General features: G+C 42.5%; 1 protein-coding gene and 1 long non-coding RNA gene across 5 annotated transcripts in view; one reads left to right on the top strand and one right to left on the bottom strand.

Annotated features, from left to right (window-relative positions):
- Window positions 1-498: 498 nt before the first annotated feature.
- On the bottom strand, window positions 499-18,344 carry pdgfra (platelet-derived growth factor receptor, alpha polypeptide). 2 transcript variants are annotated; one of them, XM_058072747.2, is made up of 28 exons: window positions 18,136-18,344; window positions 16,374-16,452; window positions 16,010-16,300; window positions 14,660-14,911; window positions 13,800-13,939; window positions 13,099-13,261; window positions 12,737-12,929; window positions 12,037-12,152; window positions 11,399-11,962; window positions 11,196-11,326; window positions 10,951-11,119; window positions 10,682-10,871; window positions 10,431-10,546; window positions 10,188-10,314; window positions 9,898-10,094; window positions 9,497-9,591; window positions 9,248-9,380; window positions 8,583-8,687; window positions 8,383-8,493; window positions 8,053-8,206; window positions 7,169-7,329; window positions 6,799-6,914; window positions 6,284-6,406; window positions 6,097-6,208; window positions 4,919-5,018; window positions 4,691-4,796; window positions 2,574-2,809; window positions 499-1,692 (listed from the first exon to the last, which is right to left on the bottom strand). In XM_058072747.2, the coding sequence occupies exons 2-28, from the start codon at window positions 16,432-16,434 to the stop codon at window positions 1,545-1,547; spliced, it is 4,410 nt and encodes a 1,469-aa protein (XP_057928730.2). In that variant the 5' UTR covers window positions 16,435-16,452; window positions 18,136-18,344; the 3' UTR covers window positions 499-1,544. The 2 variants fall into 2 exon arrangements, with proteins under 2 accessions (XP_057928730.2, XP_078646222.1); XM_078790096.1 differs by lacking the exon at window positions 18,136-18,344 and having other exon boundaries at window positions 16,374-16,503.
- LOC144898355 (uncharacterized) overlaps window positions 15,913-21,018 on the top strand; it is a 57,074-nt gene continuing 51,968 nt past the window's right edge. For all 3 annotated transcript variants that reach the window (XR_013627270.1, XR_013627271.1, XR_013627272.1), the window contains exon 1: window positions 15,913-16,275. This is a non-coding gene — a long non-coding RNA (uncharacterized LOC144898355). The remainder of the gene's footprint in view (window positions 16,276-21,018) is intronic.

The raw sequence follows: 21,018 nt of genomic DNA, 5'->3' as shown, positions 1-21,018 counted from the left end.
TGACTTAATTTTCTTTGAATTTTTAAAAATAAGCTTTTTTCCAAGACTTGTATTCTTGTATAACTGCAACTGCCACTTCAGTATGTCTTTTTATATATCTTTTACCACTTCATTATTTTAAAAAAAAATTCATAAAACTCCCCCCCCCACAATGTCACATCTCCCCCTCATAAACTACATTTGTCATATTACAATATTGGTGTATTTTTAAAAAATGGTCATATTTTAAAATAACTCATGAAAAATGATTAATTATAATCAATCAATATAGGTAGTGAATATTGCAGTTTCTGCCACTTAAAATCACAGCTGTTTTTCATATTTTATTTTTGAAAAACTTTTAACATTGTAGCATTATTCTTAAAAATTGTTTTTTCTTCTTGTAATATTCATTTTTCCTCTTTTTGTGGCTAACTATGTTTGAACCTAAAGCCCTTTTCTGTGATTCACATTCGCAGTGCTTCATCTTTTGCTTTGAGTCATATCTCATATGCATAGAGAGCACCATTTTATCACATTGTAAAGCATTTATTGCAATATAAATCATCTGAATGTACAATGAATAATGAAACAATAGTCATAGTAAACTTATTTGGGTGATTAACTATATTATTATTATTATTTTAACAGATAGTGTACCGTCAGCCTGGCCAAATATCTCCTGCAACATCCGAGACATAAACTAAAGACAAGAAAGTGCAACATTTGATTGCAGATGACATCACAGTTGACATAAAATAGGCAGTGGTGCAGCTTAGCGGAGTAAACATGCAACAACACATCACTGATGTATGACATCTTATGAACTTTTAGCTTGTTGGGATTTAGCTGGGATGATGGAACACTTTTTTTTTTCCTTTAATTGCATGCTGTTCGTGGGGACGCTTTACAAAAGTCTTGGCGTCAGGGTGCTTAGGAAGCTTACTTAACATGTGCTAGTATAAAATATGTTTTCCCATGTATTCTCTCTTATAAAAAACAACAACTCTGGTGCTATTTACAATACAATCACACTCATTCAAAGCTCATGGGGGTTGAGGGGGAGACTCAGTCACACAGCTATACTCAATATTCACAAATAATACATGTTTACATGACGGTGAAGTAAAAAAATAATTCAGCCATTGGAAACATCATATGGTCACGTTATTACTATGACCATAATAATGATTTTTTTTTCCCACACAGATTTTGTGCTTTTTAAAGTATTGCTACTGATTGTGCCAGCATCAGGTGCTTCTCTGCAGGGGAGGGAGGGTTTACCAGTTGACATAGTGGTTAAAGCTGCTCTTTCTTACTTGTAATTAAACAAATGCCCGATAAATAAAGCTCTTGAAACTTTTTTAACTGATTTGTGGCAGTATGTCAGCTCCGATAAACCTTGATAGTCTTTGTCACTCACTCGCTCCAGCCCAGCAGGGGCAGTGTCCCAAGAGGGAGTAAAGTCTGAGTGGTTTGGTTTGATTGGCAGGTCCTTTTTAGTCCATCCCCATCAAAGTGTCCTAGTCCTGCCTGCCCCCCACCCATACACAAAAGTGGTGACATCACAGGAAGCTGTCCTCCCCCAGGTCGCTACAGTCAAGGCACATCTCATCCAGCAGCGTGATGTCCTCCAGTGTTTCGCCCTCACGCTTGGCGAATGTGGAGCTGCTGGAGCCCGTCTCGATAGCGCTCTCCTCGGACGTTTGTGAGCTGCAGAAGGCGCAACATAGGCAAGATTTAGAGACATTGTTGGGTTTTTTGCACCACATTGAAAATTAGTACTCTAAGAAAATACCGGCGGTGATAGTCATCATGACAATGCCAGCCTCTTTCACACAGAGATCCTACAACACTGCAGCCTTGTAACAGCAGATCACATTTATCCACATGTATATTTCACACACACAAACTCCACACAGAGATGACTGAAGGGGGAATCAAATCAGGGTCTTTTAGCTGTGTAGCTGTAACCCCAATACAAAACAGTGATACGAAAAAAGGTGTGAAAATGCCAAAATTGATCAATTATGAATTTTACCAATGTCAGACAATATATGTACAATACAATTTAATTGCTGCATCAATTTTTTTTCATGCATATTAGACTGAGGTGGCCAGTTTATAACACACATTCAAACACGAATACAAGGCCCAGAATGCAGTAGCTAGCTTGCTCTGCCTCTCGGTTAGCTGTACTAACTAGTGCTTTTGTCGTTTATTTAAAGCATGTTTTACAGTTGCAAATAAGTGTACTGTAGGTTGAAAAACATGGAATAACTAGCTATTCTTTAAATCATGCCAAAAGATGTTAGCACACGGACGCTAGATAGTTTTAAATGTTAGCTTAGCTTGCTAGTAAAAGCTAATCTAAGCTAAATTGTGGTTTCAGGATTGTGGCTGCATTCTGGCTTTTATGAGCTAACTAACGGGATTCCATTATTATTACAAGGTTTGAAAGTACCATTAAAAAGTGACTGGAAATAGCCTTATATATTGAGGTATGTAGTGGTTTAAAACAATGTTGCTAAATATAATCAATGAATGCAAGGTAGTGTATGACAGATCCTAGAATGGCCCAGTGATTACAGTACCTGTGTCTGTTCCTCTTTCCGTATTCGTCAACGGACATGGGGTCCAAGTCGGGTAGTGGGATTATGTAGCCGCTGTCAGAGCTGAGGCGTTGCTCGTCAAAGCCGCTCTCCCTGTCCTTCAGCTTGCCCTGGTTCTTGTAGGTGATGCCGATGTAGGCGTCGTCGCTGTCCACGCACATCCGGGTTACGGCCGGATGGTCACTCTTCAGGAAGTCACGGTTGACCCTTTCGTAATGCTGAACGAAACAAGGAAGGTATTTGGTAAACCAAGTGTAGTATTTGGTGAGAGTTTTTTTAGTTCAACTTCAAGTCCTTTTGGAATTTGCTTTACAAATTAGCCTGCAAAAACAGGTCCAGCACACCAACAGTTTGTGCGATCAAAGTTAAACGGCGCCGTCTGAACTGTAAATCACCCTTTGCTCCTTGCAGGAGGTGGGAAAAACAAGACTCCCACACCTCTTACCATTCAGCTGTTAAAGGTCTGAGAAGCAGGGTGAGGCTGTTTTGATGTAAAATGTGTGGTGCGGACTTTAACGGTGTCATTAAGAGTTGGGTGGTACAGGCAAGGTGGTGTAGGGGTGGCCTAAAGTGAGGCCCACCAAGCACTCTTCTCTGACATCCATCTGGTCCTATTGCACTGTAATCACTTGAAGCTAGAGGAAGCGTAACACACTATTAAGCAGTCAGAGTGCTACTTTTAGTGAGTATTCAGTATGGGGGCCTTTTTTCACAGATAATAACCTGTGTCTTTTGGGACGTTTTGGAGCCTGGCATCGTAAACAGTGGAAAACATGTCTCAAGTTTCTGGGTGAATACTGACAACAGTTGTTTAAATGGTAGCATAAACAACATTGGTGGACCACAGTGTCCATAAACTTAACAAATTTATTAACGCTTCTCCAAAAAAGCGTACCTTTACTGCGACTAGCATTACTCTTAACGTCAAATTTGAAAAAACACCTGAAAAAAATAAAAGTTAGGTTAATTGGCGACTCCAAATTGCTCATAGGTATGAATGTGAGTGTGAATGGTTGTTTGTCTATGTGTCCTGTGATTGGCTGGCGCCCAGTCCAGGGTGTACCCCGCCTCTCGCCCGAAGATAGCTGGGATAGGCACCAGCAAGCCTGCGGCCCTCATGAGGATAAGCGGTCGAAAATGAATGAATGAATCAATATAGAGTAGAACCTCAGTTTTCATACAACCTGATTTTCAATGACATGCCTGTATATCATTCTACAGAACAAAGCTTCCATGTGGCTGGTAGTTGGGACACTATAGACAGATTCCAGCCTGCAAATCCTTTAATCATCTTTGTGTGGGGGTGGTTTATTTGTTTGTAGAATACACGCACAACAATGAACATCTCCCTTTCTGTCTCACATAGTTATCTGCATGTAAAACTATAAATTATTGTCTATAAAATGTGTTAAAAACCTGTATTTACATTATTTGTTATGGTAAAAATTGCTTTTGTTTTACGTTTTTGTTTTGTTTGGAACAGGTCAATGACAAAAACAAAAGTTCCACTTATCCAAAGTATTCAAAATATACTTTTGGAGAGAACCCGAAAGAACAAGTATCCAAACAAGATCTTGTGATATTGCCAACTACTGGCCTGGCATGGATATGCATTTGTCGTGGTTTTTACAGGAGTTTCTTTCTCAGATAAAAATCCTGCAAAATCAGAGCCTTTACAGAATGGCTGAACGGCAGAATGCAGCAAATTAAAATAATCACACGTGTGATGACATCAGCGCCACCATTTGGTGTGATCTGCAACAGCAACAAGTGAGTGAAGTCATTGTTAAACGGTATTGCAGAATATACATTTTTGGAAAAGCTGGCTAGAGATTATTTTGACAATGCAATGATCGTCACCTTGCTTCTTTTCATTGGGTTTTTGTCATGTGAACATTCCCTTAGACTCTCTGCTTAGCAACGTGACTTCAAAACAAAGACAGAGCGAGATAAAGAGATAAAGCCTCTGGCAAAGATGGCAATGAACGCCAGGAAGAGAATGCATAGGTCAAAACAGACGGTAAAAATAAAAGGGTCTCTCTTAGAAAGCAGATGTAGCAAAAGCACTGGGGTGCCAAAAGGTTTGCAAGGTGACTAACCCTCTTGTAGCTGGAAGGCAGCAGAGATGATACGGTCTCGCTCAGGCCCACAAAGGATGGCCTCTTCTCTGGCTCGCTGTTCCAGCACTTCATCATCAGCTCATAGCTGCAAACAGACCAACAATGTCAGCTTGTAATTGTAACGTGTCTGCCAGCTGAGGAGAGAGTTCAAGAAGGAACGCAATGCATTCATGTAATTTCTGACAGGACGCATGAGCGATGACGTACACATCGAGAGGGGCATGTTCTGGCTTGGACATCCTGTAGCCACTCTTGATCTTGTTGTAGAAGCTGGAGTCTACCACCATGCCGGGATAAGGGGTTCCACCTTCACAGGAAGCAAACATACAGTACATTAGTGCATAAAAGCATTTGGTCCATAGAATGATATAGGCAGTCACACTTTCAGTCAGCAGGTATCATATTTAGTTGTTCTTTCTCAGCTTAATCATTTCAATTAATCAACGTGTGCAAGCATGAAAAGTTTTTAATCCAAGATGGCCGACGTACTGTAGATGAGTCCAAGGGTGAAATCCAAACATTGTTTCAGCACTAAAATTATTCATTTTTAAAAGATTTGTATACTTTTACAGATTAATCGTCAATATCAAAACAATAATTCAAATTATTTAAATGGACTTCAATCCAAAATGGTAGCAGCACATGCAGATCCCAACCATTTGTTACAATGTTGCGTGTAACAAAATTGTCATGGAATTGTCACGTGGAATTGAGTGCCCAAACAAAGCACCCTCCATGTTGGTGACTCACTGTTTTATTTCATTTATTGAGTGTGACTGCTTAATAACCCAACATGGGGCTAAAGACACAGGACCTCCTCTCTCTGTTCCTCGCAGTCTGCCACCAACAGTCATTGTAAAGGTAAACATGTTGTTAAATGTTAATTTACTCATTTAATTCATCATTTATAATTATTTTGCATGAAAAATTAGAATTAGTCTGTTTAAAGAATGACATTATTTCCTGTGGGAAAAAATTATTCAGATTGTATCAGATCTTTTGGAAAGAATTAATAATAAATACCAAGGTAACATTGTAACTGTCTTTTGGTGTTTTCCCATTATAGGTTGCCACAGTAAAAGAATCACATGATGATTTATCTTTGTTTACACCGGACTCTTCCCGACACAATCCTGTCCGGGAATAGAACCCACACCCTCTGTTACACTAACAGAAGACTTGGTGAACTCTCTTATTTTATTCCCTTATTGGTGGCAGAGCAGGAAAGGACTGGGTAATAAGTTTGGCGTAATTGACATTTTAATAAACTATTTTTGATTCTCACAGTAACAAGTAGTTACTGAGTGGCTAGCATGTTGGCCACACAGTCAGCCGTAGCCGTAGCGGCATCACTTAAGTTCACTTCAGTATCTGCAGGGACTCACCTAAGGAGAATATCTCCCAGAGGAGGATTCCGTAAGACCAGACGTCGCTCAAAGTGGTGTACATATTGTCGAAAATACTCTCTGGCGCCATCCACTTCACTGGTAGGAATGTCTGTTAGTGCAGCAAAAATATTTCAGTCAAGACTTTCAGAAAGTGCTCTACAGTCTCAAAGGAGTGTAGACTTACGCTTCCTTTGGACACGTAGTTGTTGTCGTGCATGATGTCTCTTGCCAGCCCAAAGTCACAGATCTTCACTATCTTGCCCTGAGAGAGGAGAACGTTCCTGGCGGCGAGGTCACGATGCACGCACTGCAACAAAAATGGAGAAATGACCGGCCATTCCCACAGCATCTATTTCTGCATTAAAAAGCAGCTCATTTTTAATGATATTACATATTGCATGCTCCTTGAATAAACATGCCAGTGGGATGGATGGATGTGACCACTTATTTTATTTAAGGATAATAACTATGAAGCTTTGAGCCTGCCCTGGTAATTCTAGCTTGGCTTGTCCTGCTGCTATATTCAGCCTCCAGCCTCTCTCCTGAATTTGCTTGCTACTGCTTATCAGACGACCGCTCACGTTCCTTCAATGGCTTTGCTGTCGTCACACAACATGTATTAAGTCCACAAACCCACCACCACCATCATACCAGTGGGAAGAAGGGGAATACCAGAGTGTTCATGGCATCCAGACTCACATTTTTGGAAGACAAAAACTCCATGCCCTTGGCCACCTGGTAGGTGAAGCTGAGGAGGTCTGTAGTGGAGAGACCTTCGTCCATGTCTTCCGACAAGAGGTTGTCCCCTTCAAGTTCTGCATTAAAGAGCAACACAAAGAAAGTAGTCAAATATAGTGCCTGGCTGCACCAACCTGGCTTTGGCTAATGGCAGGGAGAAACTGGGCAATAATATGCAAGTGCTGCAATTATCCTTCCTCCTCCGTATAATTACAGGGATTTAACCATCCTAAATTTTGACAAGGGTGTACCCCGTCAACAACTAGCCAAGCAAACATAGGTCAACAACAGAGGAGAGAGGGCGGAAAGAGACACAAAGAGATGCGCTCACCACTCAAGCCTTTCTGGGAAGGTGGGTGGTCATAGTCGGACTGCTGGATGTCAGAATACTTGGAGGTGTTGGCCATTTCCAGCATGGGCACGTACTGAGTGTTATCCACCTGCTTCATGTCCATGTAGTCGCCTTTGCTCTCAAAGGACAGGATCACATAGCTGTGGCAAACATGAGGGAACAAAGTGTCAGTGTCATGGTCGGGTTGACCAAACTGCACTGACCATATCTACCGCTGCATTCCAGAACACTTGGAAGTTTGAAATCCCCGACCTCAGACTAGAAAAGGCTCTAAGTTCTTTCTTATATGGTCGTCGGGGCATACATTATATGCCGATTACAACTCAAGTCAGTTTTATTAGTCTAGAACCACGCTCTTTATAGGTGATTATAGCACACATGAGCAAGCACTATGGCAATGCAGGCAAGGGAAAAAAACTTTTATGTTTCTCCCTTTTTCCTAATTTTGATCTTTCTTACAATTCTGCATCACATCTTTGTTGTGTGTCCTTGATGTCAGCATGAGCTTGTGGCCTGGGGGTTAGCACAGGACGTGGTGGAGGCTAAAGCCGGAATTAGATCACGCTGTGGTCATTGCGAGGTGCGGCCACTGTGAGTCATCCTTCAACACAGACGACCCTCAGACAGAGAGCGCGGCGCTGGATTTGACAGCCACTTGGGTCGCAATGAAGTTAGTGTGAAAGCCGAGACCACTTCAGGCCTGCGATTTGATTTGGTGAACATGCCAGACAATTGTGGAGATAGAGTTACTTACTCGGCTGGGTGTGCATGTAAGTAAACGGAACAAATCGTTGTCTGGTTTTACAAGTGTCTGACTCATGTGTGATAAATAAATTACACTAAGTAATACAACTATCCAGTACCTTCTGCTGCTCTCGTCTGCTGGGTTGATTCCAAAGATGTCCAGGTCTTTTTTCTGTTTTTCAGGGCTCAGACTCAGGAAGTTCTCTCTGTTCTTGTGAAGGTAGTTGACCAAGTCCCCGTAGAAGCAGTACTCAGTGATAATATAGATGGGGCCTAAGAAAGAGGCAAGTTACAGTCAGTGGGATAATTTTATCAGGGGCTTGTTTAAAAAGGCTAACAGCAAAGTTAAAATAAAGCCTATTACGACTGACCACTAACCAAGGCTGTGGAGGTCTGCCTTTATACCAAGTCAAAATCTAAGAAAGAATCTCAGGTCTTTAGGTCCCTACCTGACTTGGTACATGCGCCCAGAAGGTTAACGATATTAAGATGAGGTCCAAGGTGAGTCATGATCTTCAGTTCTGACATCAGGGCTTGCTTTTCGCTGGATCGGGCCGTGGCTAAAAGGAGGTATAGTAAATGCTGTTGTCAAAAAAATGGATTTGTACAATTTGCTCTCACATGCATGGTACTTCAATTATTGACATACGTTTCAGCATTTTCACCGCTACTTTCATGACAGGTTGGGAACGGCTGAGTCCATAGGCAGTGCCCTCTACGACCTTTCCAAAGGCTCCAGAACCCAGGATGCGACCTGGGGGGGAAGTCACATGGTCATCTATCAAGGCTTGCCTTCAAACACAGTAGCACACTCTGGATGCCTCTGCTATTTTATCTATGATCCATGGATCACTGGGTCCAACCAAGGGCCTTCTAGTAAAAAGCCTACATTGCACCGCTTAGTCCCAGGGTCCTTTTTGGCTAGGGGAGCCATGAAAAGCCACATATTTTAAAATGTTTTTCAGTGAGAGCCATATAATACTTTTTTAACATTGAATACAACAAAAAAATATTGGAAGAACAGCTGGCATTGGTTCTAGCCACCCGCATTGCGGTACAAAATGTATGGATGGATTAAAATGCATAATAATGTTATTTTTAACACTGTGATTTCTTTAATGTTTTACTTTTAAATGTCTGTGACAAAAATGCAAACAAATACAGTTTATTGCGTTAAGAAATGTCCAAGACCCATAGGTTCCCTACTCTCTGCCTTAGTCCTTCTTGAATGGTAATTCTTCATCTTTTAACAATTGTACGCTTCCAAATTGGTTAGTGTTTCAGCTTTTTAGCCATAGATTATCAAATCCTTACCAAGCACAAGTCTGTCGCGTGGGAACTCCCATCTGGAATCATAGGGCAGTTGCATAGGATCCACATAGATGTACTCATGGCCGTCCGGACTCACAGACTCAATCACCCTCCAGCGGATCTCATAGCGTGGTTTCTGAAAGCACATATCTGCCTGTTAGACTATACTGACTTTAAACCGAAGTGCATCGTTTCACAGGAAGTGACGCAAACAAATGGATGTTTACATGAATGAATGAATGAATGTGGTACCTGTTTCCAGATAACAACCAAGACAATGAGTGAGATGATGACAATGACCAGCAGCACCAGCACGGCGGCAGCTACAGTCAGCTCTCGATGAGGGCCTGTTAAATGAGGACAAATTCAGTCACATGAATGATGATGGGTAAGAAACGTATGTCAAGTCTAAGGGGCACTTTGGAGGCCAAAAGGTATTCTGGGAGAATAACAAGTAGGTGGGTAATGGGGCTAATGGTACGGGTGTAAAGCTCATTTAGAAGGGAGTGTAATGATCTGCAATAATAAAGCCACCATCTTGACAGCTGCTTTGACATGGACATTACTATCCCTGTCACACTTTGGAGTGTCAGCATTGAAAGACACTCAGCAAGAAACAACAACATCAGAAGCTCACTGTTGTTTATTCTTACCGCTGGACACCAGCTTCACTTCACGGCTGACAGCGGCCATTTCATTCCTGGCCAAGCAGCGTACTGCCAGTGTGTTTTCCAGATGGCCAAACAGGACCTGGCTCTCAAGGTTCTTCTCCTCATCCACGTGTGACTCCACCGTGATCTCAGTGGAGTTAGCAGGGAGCGGCACCCATTGTGAAGAGTCGTTGGCGCAGCTGACAAAGAGACAATTAGCACATGTTGAAACACCCACAAAAGGTGCTCCAGGTTTGTTGTTTGTAGATGAATTTTGTAACTATTTGGCCTACTGTTTAATGTCTTTGCAGATGAACCACTCCACTTCAGGTGTGGGCTGGCCCCCAGCGATGCACACTACAGACTGGCCTGAGGCTGACCCGTGGTGGATGTCCATCAAGTCCACAATGACAGCAGGGACTTAAAGAGTCACAAGGTACAAGTATGTGAGATAACGCTGCTAAAAGCCTGTTACTGCAGGAAAGTGATAACATTAAAATCACACTTAAAAGCCTGCAGGCATTCCTTTCTCTCACCTTTGACCTGGAGGTTAAAGCTGACACTTTGAGTTTGGTTTCCATTCTCCACCCTCATGGTGTAGTTGCCACTGTCTTCCTCCTTTGCACGAATCAGAGTGAGGACACCTAAGTACCTATACAGGAAAACAAGACCAGAACAGACCATAAGTCTTCACAATGGTTGTGGACTGTAATTACAGACCTCAGTGTGGGAATGTTACTTTGAACTGGTGCTATGCTAATTAGTGGAGCCGGGACACGGGTCTCACCTGGTCTCGCTGACCTGCCGCAGATTGGTGGAGATCTCAGCGGTGACGTCGCTCAGAGGGAGTCCGTCTTTGAGCCAAGTGACATCAGCACGAGGGAATGAGTCAATCTCAGCCTTGAACTCGCGCACTTCGTCCAGCTCAGCCGATTCCAAGATGCCAAACTCCGGTTGGAGGAATAAAAACTCGTGTTCTATTGGAAAAGAGAAGACCAGCAGTTAATGACATGAAATTATACCTTCTGTTGATGAAGAAACCGAATACTGTCATACCATAAACTGTGATGGCGAGTTGCTTTGTCTGGCTCTCGTTACTGATGACATCAGTGATGGAGCAAGCGTAGATGCCGCTGTCTTTAGCCGAGGCTTGAGGGATGGTCAGGGTGTAAAGAATCTCCTGATCGCGCTTGTTCTCATGCACTGTCTTCTTCGCACGGTTAGCCTGGCAAGCAAAAAGGTCACACTTCAGATGGACAACAACATTTTAGATTTACAACGGTATTTTGCATGCCACTCACCACTTTGCCAGGGTATTTCCAGTGGTCCTCCAGGATCTCTGGCCCACGAGCCAAACAGGTGACAGTGATCGTGTCTCCCACCAGCAGAGCAGTCCGCTTGGCCGATAGTTCAACGTGCAGAGCTGCACCACCTGACAAACACCAATGAAGAAGGTCAAATGTGTAATTGACAGCAGATTTGCCAAAGTCTGTGCAATACACACCAGTCCAGCCGTGGACAATATACTCCTCACTGTAGTGCACCTCTCCGTTTATGACTGCCTTGCAGACGTAAGTCCCGGCGGTGAACAACCCCAGGGCACCTCTCTTGCTGTCATAGACACTCGGGATGGGCTGCTGGGTGTCCACATTGAGCAGGGTAACATTCGCGCTGGGATCCGACACCCGACACTGAATTTCCATCTCCTCGTGGCCGGACAGGACGTGATTCCCAAACGGCACCGGAGATGGCACAAATGGAACATCGGGATCTGGCACGTAGACATAGATGCTGTTCTCCTCCGCTTCCTCTGTGGCATTTTGGCTGTAAAAGCATGTGTAGAAGCCGGTGTGCATCGCTGTAGCTTGGTCCACTGTGATGGTGGTGACAAACAAGCCACTGTTGTCCTCCTGTGTCTGCTCAGGCACATCGAGCGGCATCTCCCAGCCAAGGCTCGCCTCGCCCCGGCAGGTAAGGGTGAACGAAGCACCGAGAGCCACCACTATCTCCTCCGTCTGTGGCAGTAGCACCGGGCCTGAGGACGGTGGGAAGGTCAAGGTGGTGGAGGCTGAAGAAAAAACAAGGAACCGAAAGTAGAACACATTGATGGAACTGTTGGAAGTAAAAGCTTCAAGGTCTTACCTTTTACTTTGAGCAGGAAGGAGAACTGGGCCGTGTGGGAGCCGCTCACAGCTGTGATGGTGTAATTCCCGCTGTCTCTTTCAAGAGGCTGCCGGAATATCAGAATGCTCTGGTACCTGCAAGAGACACATTAACACATGAATTTGTCCAATAGAAATTGCTGTGACAAAACATTGCTGCGTTGTCGCTATTCTGTCTATAGGCTGACATACTTCATAAAGTAATCCATTCCCTGATTATATTTTTTGATGCACAGAATTAAAGTGAACGCGAATCCTTCTTGACCCAATTATGTTCAAATGTTGAGATCTTTATGTCTACAGTGGAGCCACGTGGTGGTTATTTTAACTTTAGCATAAAGCTTGAAAACAGATGTGCCGTTAAACAGCGCTTGGCTCTGTCCAAACATAACAACACGCACCGAGTGAAGCCCTTAAGGCTCAGGTGGTTTATTTGATCGTGCACGGAAAAAAGTAAAATCAACAATGTAAGTTCAGCAGGCTGCCAAAGGCTCCAGGATCATGCCACAGCAAGCCAAGATAGTCTGGCACTGAACTCCTCAATGCTATTATGACATGTTTATTTAGAAGACTTGCTGGCAGCAATTTGCCAGTTTTTGTTACCTTAAGGGTGAGACGTACAAGCAAGCTTTACACTAGGCTAAGGTAACTAGCACCAGATTGGACTCAGTCTTTATTACCGGTTGCCTTCCAGGTGGCTGGTTTTAGCCAGGATGTAATAACTCCCCGGTATGTCTTTGCCGTTATGCTGCCATGTCACTTTGGGGGCTGGGGAAGCGTCGATGAGGATAGTGAACTCGGTCTCCTCCAGGAGGCTGACAAACTGTGTTGGTAGGATGCCACTGTGGTCCAGCGTCACAAAAGAGCTCTCCTCTGTTGGCAATACAACATTACAGTCAAACGGACAGTAAAGGTCTGGCACACATCTGCAGAAGCACTCCCATAAAACACTGAGTCTGATGTTGGAAGAAGAGGTAAAGCTTGAGTTTCCTCGAAGGAAACAACTTCCATAGACAATGATTCTTGATGCAAAGGTTCTTACCAAAGACGGTAATGGCCACGGTGTTCACCCTGACCTTCCCACTGTCTTTGTGGGTTACGGAGCATTCGTAGGTGCCACTATCCTGCAGGCCTGCTTGTTGGATAACCAGAGTGTAGAGGACCCTGTCTGGAAGATTCTGTTTCTTCTGAACTGCATTCATAGCCTGTAAGAACAGAAGAGGAACATTTGTGAGTGATTCCTAGCCTGGATCTTACTGTAAGTACACTGTAATTCTGAGGTCTGATGGCTAAAACACTTCACAGGAGATGAATCACAACTGAGTCCAAAAGCAGACGTTAAAACAGTCCAACTCTCTGGAAAAGAGGTCAAGGGAACCCCCTGTGCTCAAGAAGTGTGTGCTGTTCAGATTAAACCAGGTCTGTGCAGGAATATCACCAATGGATTTATGCTTTCTTCCTCTTTTGAACTTCTACCCTTCCCTCGGGCCACTTCTCCCGCACTTCCCCATCTCTATAGTCGGAGCGATACGGCTGACGTCTTCATTGCAAAGACACAAGAAGAAACAAACTGTGGCTTCCGTTTTTTCCCGAATGTGCTTGGGGGCGCAGAGTCCACTTTTGCCAAAACCAGGGCATGATAATTTATGACTCAGGAAACAACATGGAGGCATGACAAGCTGCTTTTTAAAAAGGGAAGTAGAACCCAGTCAGCCTGTCAAAAGGAATTGAGGAGGAGCTCACCTGTGTTTTGGGATGGAGCCACTGCTGCTGAAAGGCGGAACCAGCCGGTGCAACACAGGTGATATTCAGAGGCTGCCCTGCCCTCAACGCCTCTGTGCTGGCTCTCACGACCACCTCAAAGTCTTCCGCTTGGGTTGGTACTGGAAGAGACGGCAAGCGGAGAGGTTAATGCAACATGCGATCACCGTGAAGTCATCAAAGCACACAGTGACTTGAGTAAAAACAGACATATTAGGTCATTTCCTCCCTTGTGATAATGATGTAATATCATGGCTGTCATGCAGTGAGATCAGTCAGTAATACTCCCATTGTAAATGCATAGGGTGAGAATCTGCAGCTGTGCATTATTTACTACAGTATGTTCTCATGAACTCTATTGGACAGTATCCTGCACATATTGATTATTGTTGCATCTAAAATAATACATTTCACCTTTTAAGTTTAAATTCATTTACATTCAACTTTGGAGAATTTATTTTGTAACCTCTTTATATGCAGCATGACAGAGTAGAGACCAGTATAAAAATATATACTGTATATACAATAAGTCATAATGTACTTTTTCACCAAAAAATATACTATATGAGTATTCGAGATTTATACATACAAATCAACAAGTAGCACCAAAAGACTTCTTGCCCAAAGGCAGAGACAACTTTAAAGGATGCCACTATTAGGACAAAGATCGTCAGTGCACGTCAGTCTTGGCACAAATGAGCAGCTCTGTTTTCTTGAAACAGCTGGATCATCAACCTGCTAGTTGCCACCAAGTAGTGCAGCCCACCTTATCACAATTTCTTTCACAACAGAATGAATTACTAATCAATTCCACCATCAGTGGATTGATTGAGTCCACTTACTGCCATCTTTGATGGTGTACACAGGGCTGGTAACCACCTTGCCACCAACGGTGGTCTCACACTGGTAGCGGCCCGCAGGGAATTCGCCGAAAAAGCCCATCTTATTGTCGTAGAAGGCGGACACTTTCTCTCCCCCGGGGATGCTCCGCAGGGTGACGTGCAAGTCGGGGTCGGACACGCGGCAGGAAATGCCCACACCGACGGCGACCACCAGTTGATCAGGGGTCTCCGGAACAAATGGAGCCAAGGGATCTGGGTGGGCAAAAGTTATTGTTTTATGTTTTGGATTTGCACTTAATTATATGAGTTGTGTTTACAATTCTATGCAATACATGGTAGAATACATGTAATACCGACAAAGTTTGATAATAATTAGACAAATGGTCAATGACTTATGTACAATGAGTAATCCAGCCTGTGTCCCTGCAAAGATGGTTTGCTTGATGGCGGCCACGTATTTCACCAAATCTTTCTCAAATTTTACAAACATCTGCTTGCCCGTCTCTAAACGGTGTGTACCAAATTCCGTGGCAATTCAGCTAAATGTCTTAAAGTAACGGTATGTTTTTTTTGTTGAGCCCGTTGAGCTATGTGACAAATTTCAAGTCAATACAATGCATGGGGGTCAAACTTTGGGGTTTAATAACAGCGCCACTGTGTGATGTGTTTGCCAGGCTAATAATAGCACAGGCAACACAGTAGGGGTGCATGTTTTGGCACATTTGCAATCTTGTGTACAGATGTTCAGTAGTAGAAGAGTTGCGGAAAGAAATACATATAGTCATATTAATATGCATATGTATACAGTCACATAACTATGTAGGTTGACCAGCACAATTTATTCAAATACATAATATAATAAATAATAAAATTGATCAAATACAAAAATCTGCCACACTTTTGGTCATTTAAATGCTATGTGGGTTTAACAAACAAAACAAAACAAAATTACAAACAAATTGTTCATGAATACTGTAAACACCTATTGCATATTTCTCCATTTTGAAGAACCACAGAAATTAAGGGACAAAAATACCCTCACTTGCAATGGAACCAAGCAACAAACAACATCCATTTTCTATGCCGCTTATCCTCGCGGGTATGCTGGAGCCTATCCCAGCTGTCGCAAACAACATTCAATGTTTATATTGCTTGTTCTAATTAGGGTCATAGGTGAGCTGAAGCTTAACTCAACTGACTTTGGGAGGGAGGTGGGGTACAATTCAGAGCAGGAAAAGGGAAACATACAAAAAACACTTTTATATAAGAAATGTAACAACAACAATAACCAAATACCAAAGAGCAGCATTTGGAAGACAAAAAGGGGGAGAAGAAATGCAAAACACTTACCTGGCACAAAGACGTATATCTCAGCTTCCGTCGTAGCTTCCGGGTTACCTGTCGGTTCTCCCGCCAAATCCTCATAGACACAAACATAGTAGCCTGTGTTTTCCACGGTGGCGTTGTAGATGAACAAGGTGGCCGTCAGATATCCAGGAAAAACGAAGGTGTTGTGGGGCAGCGGTTCCACCCAGACGACGTTACTCTTGCCGGTGCAGCTGATGTTAAACACCGAGTTGGGCCTCAAGACGAACTCGTCGTCGTTGGAAATGATGGTGGGTGGCGACAGTCCGCAGATAACTGTTAATATTTACACTGTTAGCTTGAGGGAAAATGCACCTTGATGGAATTTAATTCGAAATAAAAGACATACCTGTAACTGTTAATGCCAAGATTGAGCCAAAGAACATGTAGAATGTTGTAGAACCATCCATGTTGATGGATGTTCTAGCCTAGCAAGACAGAAAATGAGCTTCAAATGTCAAGTAAAGTGCAGTGATGTGAACGAACTGACGTTTTGTCAGTTTTTCTGTTGGTCACGCGATTGGTTGTAATGTATGGTTTCATATGAACAGAAGGGGGGGGGGTTAGACACATCACAGGGAGGGATGGGATGATCGAGAATGAGAACATACATCATTGAGGAAAATGAGCTGCAGGGAAATTACATTTTGTGTTTTTGAATAACAATCTTCGCTAAAGTCTTGCAAAAATGGTTCCTGGATGCTGCTTTAAATATTTCGTTTTGCCCGTTTTGCTTGATATTTAGTTGTGTAAAGTTTTGTCGATGTTGTGTTGTTTCACTGTAAATGGCTGGCAATTTACAATTTAGAAATAAGACACACAATCAAAATCGACCTTTTTTGTTTTTTGCTTGTTGTTGGCCATATAAACAGAACCATATAAATAATCCGCATTTGATATAATTGTAATTTTACATTTGACACGTATTTCGATAATAAATCATAACCAAAAGGAGCCATTTGGAAGGAGGACTTCCTAGAACCGAAGTTTCCATCACTGATAAAGTTCTTCCTAAATAGTATCTTTGCCTGGAATGTGTAGGTTATCTTAGTGGTTTCGTTGTCAGATAAATGTGTATGAAAAGGCTGGTGTAAATTACAAGGATTGCCACTAGGGGGAGACATCGTCCATTCCTTACGCCATCACTTTCATTCAAGTCTTTTTTTTCTTTCCTCTTTTCTCCCCTGAAAAGTTGATTTTTCGTGTGGTTTTACATGCGCAACTACCACGACGAATGCTGTCTATTTGAGATGTATCTTTTTACTGATTTTAAATAGTCTTTTGGTTAGTTTAATCAACTGTACTGTAAAGCTTGATTCTGCAGAATGTCTGCACTTTGGCTTTGCTTTAATTGTATGTTCTCTAAGACAGTAAGAATTTTATTTAAAAAAATGATAGTTTCTCTTTCTAGTCTTCAAATAATGTTTTTAGGTTCCACGCAAAAGTAATCATTCCTTGCTTCTTCTTGCATATTTCTTTCTTTCCTTGCATATTCCATTCATCCGTTTCATGACATTTGTGTAACTTCTTCTTTCGGTCGTTGTAATGATCCTCTTCTTGCATTTGTAAAAGTGCGCAAACCTCTGCATATATTCCTTTTATCTCCATCTTGTAGTTCAACAAGTGAAAATGCCCCCCCCCAAAAAAAAGAAAAAAAAACGTATGAATGCACTTTTTCCAAGCAGTTTTTTTCTTTGCCGAAGCAGTCCACTGCAGCGCCACACAGTCCTCCTTAATCAGCCCACTCCCCACCACCACTTTGTTCTTCTTTTTTAATTAATTCCACGCATTCCATAGAAAAGACGTGAAAAGAAGCTGAAGTGAAATTCCAACGTGTCTCCCGTAAAAAAAGATGAGTTCCAGGCTTTGAGGTGATACCTCCAGCTGCTTCTCTCCATGCAGCCGTGTCAGCCTCACCTCCGGGGGGTTGCCATATGGCGCGCAACGGGGGTAGTTTGGAATAAAATGTAAACTTTGAAAAACCTCTCCAAATATTTAAAAGCTATACGGTGCATATGTATTCAATATAATGTGTAACATTTCTTAGGAAAGAATTGCATCCAATTAAGGCCGCAAAATATTTCCCCTGTATTCCGGCATGTTTAATTTACCTGAAGTAATCCCCTGGTGACAGTCCGTTAGGGTGAGTATATCCACAGTGAAAAAGGTCTCTCCAAAAAGGCGCTGGTAGTCCACAGTGGGTGTGTGTGTGCCTGTGTGAGATCCTCCGTCCACGACTATGTCTGACTAACTGACTGCGTTCGGACGACCTGTGAGTTGGTCCAACTTACAGTCCTGCCTCCTCCCTCCCCTCCAAAAAGTCATCATCTGGCTCCAAGTAAATAACTCTCAGGAAATGACCCCCCTCCCCTTTCTTTCTCTCTGTCTCTCTCTCCAGCTCCCCTTTCACCTTTCAAAGTAAGAGTCTTGCAGAAGAATGTTACACCTTTCAACTGAAGGGACTCGGCTGTGTTATTATTTTGATGTTTTAGTTATATCTCAGAAATAAAATAGTTTGCCAGTCGTTGTTATAAAACACAATAACTATAATAAATTGCAATTATTGTTTATTTTAATGTTTTCAATTGCATGCATTTAAGGGTGCCTTTCCAGCTCAGATAAAAAATGTATGCTAAAATGACATCGACAAAGATGACTGTAAAGATGCAAAGTAAATAGAATTTTGTAGTGTTTTTAAATAAAATCAATATTTACAGTGGTGCAAGAACAGTAAACACAAATAATCCTACATTTCGAAGTATTTCAGCACAAAAATATATATAATCTTTGCAAAAAGTTATTTTAAATTATATATATATGTGTGTGCTTGTGTGTATAATTAATATATAAAGTAAATAACAAAGTAATAACAAAACATATATTTATTTGTCCTTTTTAAAGATGATTTCAATATGTACATATAAATCCATACATAGAATTACATTTTGGACAAACTGACGATTGAAGGTGATGGTGAAGGACACTTTATGCTCAGTATGAATGTACTGCAGGCTGCAGTGGCGCGCTGAGCACCTAGAGGGCGCTCCAATACCGTCTGATCACCAGCCATAACCCACTATTGAATGCCTGCTGCACCCCCACCCCAAGTGCAACTACTGGCACACATACATTAGCTGTTTGTGCTGTGCTGTTATCATTTCACCCCCCTCCCCTTTTCTTTTTTTCTATTGCCTAAGGCTCTCCTCGCAGCCACGAAGAAGAAGGAAAAGAAAACGTCCTGCTCATTGACTCATCTGTGGGCACTGAGTTGGTTGATCCATCCAAGCGGCCTAAGGCTCACTAGCTCACTATAACCAACACCCCCTTCCCTCTCCCACCTCCCTCCTCCTCCTCCTTCATCCACACGTCAATGACTTCCACATGTTGCCCGAAAAAAAGAAAACTGTCCTTGTTCTACAAACAAAAGGATCTCAACTTTTGGGAAAGGCCGCAAACTGGCCAAGGAGGTTGACACATTTGCGGGACTTTACTGCACGAAAAGCCTTTTTGGACTTAAGATAACAACAAAAAAGTCCATAACCACTTTGGAGAGTTTGGCTTGTTGATATTAAGGTCAAAAGTGCATATTCATGCATAATCAACTCAAAGTGGATTGGATTTTTTTGTGTTTTTCATTTACTGCTATGGTTTACACTGACCTGCCACTTTATTAGGTACACCTGCACCATCCAGTGAGAACAATTGTACTTTTAGGAAACTAATAATGCTCATTTTGTTAAATATCTATTCATTTAAACAATGTTTATCATAGCTTTTGTACTTTGCAGCTTTTCTGTCCGATATGGTCAGCGAATACACCACTGCTAATACAACCACAATAATAACAAACATACTGTACTTCCTTACCTGCTATGTCAGTCCAAACCAGGGGCACCGTGGGGTGGAGGGGGTTGGTTTTAGACTTAGGACAATTCCATGAGTCTGAAAGGTCATTGTCCAAACATGATTAAAACAATCTTGTGTATTTGGTAGTAATTGTTAAATATCAACACTGCACATTAATTTAATCTTCAGCTTTATTTATTTCTTTATTTTCTACAGAGTCAATTTTGTAAGGTGCTCTGTGCAGGAAGTGAATGCTCGTCCTCTGCTGTCCAGCAGAGAGCGCTGGTGGAAGGGTCGGGTGTTATGATGTAACCAAAGTACTGCTGCCTGAATTTATTTCAACATGTTACTGCCCAGCGTTGCTGATACGTGGCTTCAACGTCACTTGAATGGACAACTGAAGTTTAATGGAATTATTACCATCCATACGTTTATCTTGCAGCTAATGGCCACAGTAGAGAAACAACACGATTGGCTCAGGAATCATTACGGCAGGGCCAGGAAGTCCAGCAACTTCCGGTCTGGGAGCCATGCTGGGAGCTGTCCAGCGTGCTGCTGAAACAAAAAAAGACCGTCTACAACAATAGGTTATGTTCAACGACACTTAAATAAGTTTGCAAGCAGGTGCACACTTCGCCAAACCAAAGTGTAGCATAGGATGATGGCACATGTTAACATTCCACATTTAAGAACCCCACTGAGATGAGTCAAAGCAACCCCACTTCTGAACGGCTCTTGTTTTCAGCATGTTTATTCCAATCATTATGTCAGATAACAAAACATTGGGTATTGCACAATAATAGACTGCACCAGCTTGTGCTTAGTTAGCAGCTATAGTGCAACCTCGCCATGTCTAATTACACCGATTTCCCAGTGGAGTTCTGAACGGACGAGTTAATCGCCACTGTTCTAACGAGTCGTTTGTTATCATTGAGACGTCGTCACAAATGCATTGGCGATCAAATAAAAGTGCACACCTCCCTCCCCCTCCTCACTCGCCGTTCCTCGTCAAACGGCAGCTGCAGGCTGCTCAAAGGCACTCGTATTAATTGTCTTTTGTCATGCGTAATTGCCACTTTTTCAATGGTCACAACACGCACGCGCGCGCACACTCGCACACACAGGTCTTACTAGGTGTATGAAGCACC

Source organism: Doryrhamphus excisus, linkage group LG4 (genome assembly GCF_037039965.1).
Source record: "Doryrhamphus excisus strain RoL-2023G ecotype Guam linkage group LG4, RoL_Dexc_Guam_v1.1, whole genome shotgun sequence".
Classification (NCBI taxonomy): Eukaryota; Metazoa; Chordata; class Actinopteri; order Syngnathiformes; family Syngnathidae; genus Doryrhamphus; species Doryrhamphus excisus.
Note: the sequence above shows the minus strand (reverse complement) of the source record. Positions and strands in the feature narration are given on the sequence as shown.

Bases quoted from the DNA above. Each gene is read 5' to 3' on its own strand.
- pdgfra (XM_058072747.2), bottom strand. From the start codon at position 16,434: ATGGATGGTTCTACAACATTCTACATGTTCTTTGGCTCAATCTTGGCA. The intron at 13,940-14,659 runs GTAAGTGGACTC...CGTCTCTTCCAG, and splicing joins GTACACCATCAAAGATGGCA to TACCAACCCAAGCGGAAGAC. The intron at 12,930-13,098 runs GTAAGAACCTTT...TATTGCCAACAG, and splicing joins CGTGGCCATTACCGTCTTTG to AGGAGAGCTCTTTTGTGACG.